The sequence below is a fragment of the Buceros rhinoceros genome, unplaced genomic scaffold (assembly GCF_000710305.1).
Source record: "Buceros rhinoceros silvestris isolate BGI_N320 unplaced genomic scaffold, ASM71030v1 scaffold12473, whole genome shotgun sequence".
NCBI classification, from domain to species: Eukaryota; Metazoa; Chordata; class Aves; order Bucerotiformes; family Bucerotidae; genus Buceros; species Buceros rhinoceros.
Window position 1 is genome coordinate 97,309 of NW_010403092.1, and position 7,081 is coordinate 104,389.

At 39.6% G+C, this 7,081-nt stretch overlaps 1 protein-coding gene across 2 annotated transcripts in view; it reads left to right on the top strand.

Annotated features, from left to right (window-relative positions):
• LOC104490573 (gamma-aminobutyric acid receptor subunit beta-3) overlaps nucleotides 1-7,079 on the top strand; it is a 28,021-nt gene extending 20,942 nt beyond the window's left edge. The window contains exons 6-7 of one of the 2 annotated variants that reach the window (XM_010132873.1): nucleotides 6,058-6,063; nucleotides 6,651-7,001. In XM_010132873.1, coding sequence (XP_010131175.1) covers nucleotides 6,058-6,063; nucleotides 6,651-7,001 — 357 coding nt within the window. Of the gene's footprint in view, nucleotides 1-6,057; nucleotides 6,064-6,650 lie in introns of both variants that reach the window. The other variant, XM_010132872.1, reaches the window with a different exon arrangement.
• The last annotated feature ends 2 nt before the right edge of the window (nucleotides 7,080-7,081 follow it).

A 7,081-nucleotide genomic window follows, 5' to 3' on the forward strand; every position in this document is an offset into this window, starting at 1 on the left:
TGAGGGGGGCTCCACCAGCTGCTGCAGCTGAGCTGTCTGTTGGCTTGGCGGCTCCCGTTATTTCTGTCCAGCTCTGCCTCTATGTTAAAAACGAGCCAAATAGCTCCAGGCATAAGGGAAGGAAGAGAGCTCACAGCATGGAAATGGCACAGCCAGTGTCCTCACGTTGCAGAGGTGACAAAGAAAAAGCAGTGGGAAGAGAAAAATTCTGTCCTGTATTCTCCTTTGTAGCGCTGCTGAAGGTGGTAGAATGACTGAGGCACATCTGACTAAACTGGATCTCTGGAAATGGTTTCATAAGATTCAGAACTGGTGATGAGATGAAACCTGAGCGAGCCTTTACGAATGACTCATCTGTGGATCAGCAGCTGACTACAAAGAAAATTTCGCACTTAGCTATCTGTTCTTTGACTGCTTTTGCACCACATTTTATTTCAGATAATGCACTGCAAATAGTATTTCTTGCTGAACTTTTCTAGCTTATCCCAGTAAACTATAATTACTGGAGACAAACATAGGATGCTCCTTTTTTGTGTCTAACCGATTTTCACACATGTCCCAGTTTTGGATTGAAAACTCTTTTTTGAAAGCCTCGATATGCTGTTTCATATATGAGGATAAGCTCTAAGGTAAAGGAAGAACTGAATCTTGAATTTTCATAAAATATTTCTTCTGCCTATGCTATCGATGCTCCAATTGAAGTCCTGTGTTTGTGGGAAAAATGTCAGAAAAGAATAGGTGGCCTGTGAAAATGCTTTCCCTTAAAATGTTTTCCCTTAAAAATTGATCACCATTGTTGTGGATCAATTCTGTTTCTCCTGTTTGTGTTGGCAGATTCAGGCTTCATTTGCAGCTCTCTGTGCCCTTCCAGTTTTGCTACATAAATTGTTTCTTTTAAATAAGGCTCAGATACAGCCTAATTTACAACTAAATCAGCATGAGAGAGCTCTGAGGCAATCTGGTTCTCACTTGTTGACTCTTGTGATAGTGGCTACCGGCATAATCAGCTGGTGAGCATGTGTTTTAGACATTGCAGTTTCTGGGCCAATCCACAGAGGTTGTGATTTGTTACAGTCCCCTGCTAAAAATATTGCTTCTTAGTTCAAACTGCGTGATTTATGTTTTCAGTTTGGTGGGACTGAAAGTTAAGCTTCAGGGTATCAATCAGGAGGGTAACTATCACACAAGCTCATTCAAGCTTCAACCCCCTGTGGCTGTCAGACATGTGGGAAGAGCTTCCTAAGAACAAAAATAATACATAACCCTTTATAAAAAGGCCTGTCTTGTCAGGCAGTCCCTGCATGTTTTTTTAGCTTTGGAGATTCCTGGCTCAAACCCCCGCTGTTAGCCAGGGAGGCAGCTTCCCACCAGGCATCGCTTAGAATAGAGGCTCAGGCCACTTACATCTACTTAGTGCTTTTAAAGAATTGTTAATTGTAGCAACCCTTCTCACAAGTGGGGTTTTATTCTGAGAATGAGTATCTTGGCTGCTGTGGCAGAATTATCACTCAGTTTAAATCGGGAAATATGAGAAATATAAGAAGCTGGCAGTATTCTCCTGTGCATCTTCATCTTTCCTGAACACTTTTTTTTGGTGCTGTTTTGAACAGTGGGATATTTCTGAAACATGAGTGTTATGAGTAGGTGCCAAGTTTTGAAAAATATCTGTCAAGGGAGGTGAGCACAGTTCTTACGGGAAGAATTCTGGTCCTGTAGCGCTTACAGTGGGGACATTTGGTGTGCACTGGCACACTCATTTTGTTCTGCAGCTGGTTTGCACGAGTACCAATGGTGCAAATCCAGAGCAGTAAGAAGGATTGTATGTGCAATCCATAGTGCAGCTCAGGGACTGTAAGAATGAAGACAACGTGAAATACAGGGCAAGGGAGGACCACACATTTATTTCTTTTTCTTCCACATTTCAAATACATCCAGGTTAGCTGTCAAATTCCATTCTTGCTTGGTGGACAATGATATTAATAGGAAAGTTCCCAATTATTTTATTCTTCATATTTTCCTTGTTTTCAAGATCTTTCCATCTTCCCAGTTCTGTTGGCTATCCTGGGCTCATCTGCTAGGCTGATATAATTCTCTCTTTCTTTTTATTTTTTTGGTACTTATTAATTAATAATATTAAATATATTAAAATGGTAGTGAGAGAAGTATCAACTTTTAGACTCAGGACAAACGCACAACACTTGCCATTTTTGTTGTGCTTGCAGTTTTAAATTATTTTTAAAATATCCAAGACGTAATGTGGTCCATGAATTTTGCTTTAAACACAAAGAACACTTAGCATTCCATTCTACAGGTTGGAAAGCTATTTATACATAAGTAAAGAAGGTGAAAACTGCTATCAGGTATTTTACCCCTTGCAAACCCATCTAGACGCTTGCACCAGGGCAGTTCAGGTGACAGTCAGATAGCTGGAGTCTAGATTACAATTTCCACCAAAAATAATTTCTATTTTATTGCAGTTTTAATGAAAGATCTATTTTTGTGGGATAATGTACTTGAATAGTAATTTTGATGTAAAATAATGCAAGACTAACTACAGAGACAGCTTTTCATACTGTTATTTAAACCCGCTATTTGCATTTATATTGCTTCATGTGATGTAAAGTGTTTACATGGTATTTAAAAACTTGGGATTGATGAACTCCTAAACATACCTATGGGGGTTGAGCAAAATGCTTCCTCTTTTTGTGTAGTAGAGTCAAGGACTTATGAGGAAAAAGAGATTTCATTGTAAAGTACTCCTTAAAATTTATGGAATATTAAACAGAGAACTAAATGAACCTACCTACTAGACACTTCCAAATAGTAAATTAAGCCTTATGGTAGTTTCCCAACTTTAGTAAAGTGCTTTCAAACTGGTATTAAAGCTGAAGTTTTCTGAGAACCTTGATTGAAGAAGGGTATTCAATAGCAGCTCTTGTCTTTCATTTCTTTAAAAAATATAATACCTAACATCTGTATGAGCCAGTTATTTGTTTAGAATTAAGAAGCAGATTCAGGACTCCGCAGGTGTAAAAGGGCACTGAAGTTTCCAACATAGAAACCAAGCTGAGCCTGTTGGTGATGTGGTGTCCCTCCAAGAGCAAGGACCAGAGGTTCTTTGTGAGCCTTATCTTATTTCTTCTCTTTCTGGCTTCAGCCGGGTACCTTATTGTCATATTTGTGAAATTAGGCTGCTGGAGTCTTCGGATTTTTTTATTTGTACTATATATAATATAAATAGTTTGGAAATGGTGAACCTTGAAAAGTGAATCTGTTTTCCCTCAGTCTCCAAACGGAGTGATGTGAGATTCAGTCACTTCACCCTGGTGCAGGAGCTGTAGTTGTTCAGAGGTGGGAGGAATGGGGTTTGATTAAAATTGTTTCTGAAATAAGAGCATCGGTTTTGCATATTTGGATCCATGCTGATCCATCAGGGAATTAATTAGTGATTTGGTACTCCTCTTTTCCTGTCTGCTTTGATGAATTCACTGGGAAACACTCCATGGAAAAAAACCAGCCCTGGCTTGCGTTGGGGAGGAGATGGGAGCACCAGCAGTGGAGACTACAGTGGGGAAACAGGCATGAGTGGTGGAACCAAGGCAGGCAGAAAGGAGACTACAAGAAGGATGGAGGCTGAGGGTTGCAGAGAAGGAAAAAGAAAATTAGTCTAAAGAAGGCTGATAAGGAGTGAGGGGAAGTTTGACGAATCCACGATGTCATCTCTCTGATTTATAACAAGGTTCAAGAGCAAAGCCTGGTGTTAATGTTTTGGGGGGAACTTCCAGTGCACGAACAGTGTCATTGTTGAGCCAGGTGATGACATTATATTCTTAGTCTCATAAACAGTAAAACTAAAGTTTTATTAAAGACATTGGCCTTGTTCGTCATGTGTAGCCACGACTGTCTTTAAACCATTCAGCTACTTAATATCTATCTATACCTGGGGTAACATTTTCACTGGAGCCACTGATCAACACTCGTGTTCGCTCATGGAGGGTTTTGACCTACCTGTATATTCGGGCAAACATGAGTGAACTTGTACAGGATACTCTGCCATTATTTAGTTTCTTCTGTATTCATTGAGAGAGCTTGTGTACATTTGTCAGTCATTTAAATCATTGCTTAAGTCATTCAAAAACCATGCTTGTGTGCAAATACTTTTTAACACTTTGCATGCGTTACATATTCATACTTCACAACATCACCTTAAGATTGTCACAAAGCATTAGCACGTGTTGCTCTAACGTTGTTGAGGGCTGAGGTGGTTTGTCCCAAACCTCTCAAGGAATCAGTACAGTTTTCAGGAGTAGATCTCAAGAGTATCAGTGGACCAAGAGCCTGATTTAAGTTTCTGCAGACCCCTCCTTCTCTCCATCTGTTCCTTGTGTTTGACATGCAAGTCCATTGCTCTGTGTACAAAGAGATGCATTTCAAAAGTATGTTTTCAAATGTGTTTCATTTGACCTTTTAAGAAAATACATGCAGTCATGTAACTTCATAGGACATAATCATATCTTCAGATAAAGCATTTACGCAAACATTGTGACTTTTTTTGACCACTTTTCTAGTTTGATTTATAGATGCAGTGACGGGCAGTGGCAGCATCATTGGCAGACCAGAGGCAGAAGCCATGTTAGGGTGGCATGGATGAAAGATTTAGTTTTAAATTTCATAAGGAAAATGCAGGTTGTGGAGATAGTTTACACAAAGCTGTTTCAAATCCTGGTCATAATTTGTACTCTTTGTTAGAAAACAAACCAGAGAAAACTGAATCAGTTCCTTCCAGAGACCACCATAAGTAGCGATGATATCCGTGGCTGTATTTTACAGCTGTGTGTATTCCCTGGTTATAGATACTGCTCAACTTGTTTCTACAAACCTCAAGCTCATACTTTTGTACCCAATGGGTTTCTGCCATGGGGAAGATAATTTCTTCTTAATCACCACTGAGGCTTCTCCACACCATTATTTTGGCTCATGTTGTTTATTTTTATTTATAGGCACTCATCAGCATAATGTGCTGTTGCCTACAACAGCAGGATTTGTTGGATACTTTAGAATTTTTTTTTCTACTTGCCTGTATATCATTCGTAGCATTTTATATTCTTTATCCATTTGCAAGAAGCTTGGCAAAGCACTACTGATATACTATCATAATTGTTTTCACTGAGAAAAGATAAGCTGTAGCATCAATAATAAGTGAAAGAAATATCCATTTTACCAGATTTTAACAAGACTGAAAGAAGTTAAATGCATGTGGGCAGACACATAGCTATGCGTATCTTTAATGCATCACACAAAGCTTGAAAAGGACGTGGTATCGGATGACTGTACAAACTTTAAAAGGCTGTGACAATAGTGTGTTCTCAACCACTTTTAAACAGATGCTTCTAGAAAGAGTTGTTCGGCTGCTGCACAGTTAACACAGTTAGATCATGTGGCAGGTTAGAAAAATGTATTAATTGCAGGATGAATTGTGGATTGATAAATTGTATATGTAAAATGGGAAATTATCCTGTATGCTATGAGTCATTATCTATTTCTGACATGGGGAACAGAGTCACACGTGCGTTAACTGGCTGAAAATACCCAGCACAGAGCATTTATTTTCCCTTCAGCCATCATTTTCCTTTCCCCAAAAGTGGCAGGAAAATTGGAGCATCAGCTGTGTTCTCTGCCCGTCCTACAGCATGCAGGGCATGGGGCACAAAGGGATTTGGTGACCCAGCGCTGAAGCTACCAAATGCTAAGACAGCATCGTTTGGGACTTTTCATCAGAGCCATTTCTGGGAACTGGAGGTTTTTATGGATTGAAGGAGCCGTGTCCACCACTGTGCTGCTCCTCTATTGCTGCTCAGGGGGACTGGAGAGTCTGGCTCAAAATTTGTTACAGACTAAATGATCAGAACCTTTCCCCTGATTACTGAAAATGGCATTGCATTGCTCACCTGTGCTCAACACTGTGCTCACTGCCTCTTGGATATGGAGGTTGAAGACCGACACTTCTTTCCTCAGTTCAGCAGCTTTCTTCCATGTCTAAGTTCTCTGCTCTTTAAGGTCCAGGTAGAAAATACCAGCAGTTAAGCATTGCTATGCTTGGAAAACTGTGCTAATGACTTTAGAATGAAAAGTTTAAGAGAAAAGTTGTAAATAAGCTCTGTGATTGCAAAATGCAAAGAGTTCAGCAGGTCAAAACTATTCTTGTGATCTTAGCAGACTTCACAAGCACTTCTTTCATCTGGGTTTGAATGCCAGGTAAACACACCCTAGTCCAGTTTAATGTAATTTCCAACTGCAGCAGAGAGAGGATCCATCCCTTACCCTCTCCCCCTATCACCAGCAATGAGAGATTTCACCAAGCTACACCATCCGTTAAAATGCAGCTGGTTTAGAGGGAGAGGAAAATGATTGGTTTTGCCAAATAGAGTTTTGTACTGGGTGTTGATGATAACACTTTGTAAAACTGTTTAAATACTTGCCTAACTTTAAGCACCTGAGTATTGCCATTCTTTTCTAAGACTGTCACATGCTTAAAATGAATACATGCTTTCTTAAAGTATGTATGGGATTGGAGATTTAAATATGCCCCCATTCTGCTGATAGATGTCAAATCTTTTGAAACAATTTATATTTCTGTTTTTGTACCCTAGGTGGACACCCATGGAAACATTCTGCTAACATCGCTTGAAATTCACAATGAAGTGGCAAGCAACGAGGTCACCACCAGCATTACGGATGCCCGAAATTCAACGATATCCTTTGACAACTCAGGAATCCAGTACAGAAAACAAAGCTCACATCGCGAAAGCCTTGGAAGGCGTTCGTCAGAAAGAACAGGTTCCCACAGCAAGAGGGGCCATTTACGAAGAAGGTCTTCACAACTGAAAATAAAAATCCCTGATCTAACAGATGTGAATGCTATCGACAGATGGTCAAGAATGGTGTTTCCATTCACATTTTCTCTTTTCAATTTAATTTACTGGCTATACTACGTTAACTGAGTGACTGAACTTTTTTAAAGGACTTCAATTATAACAAGTGAAGTACTACTTGCCTGCAGAGTTTATATATATATTTATAT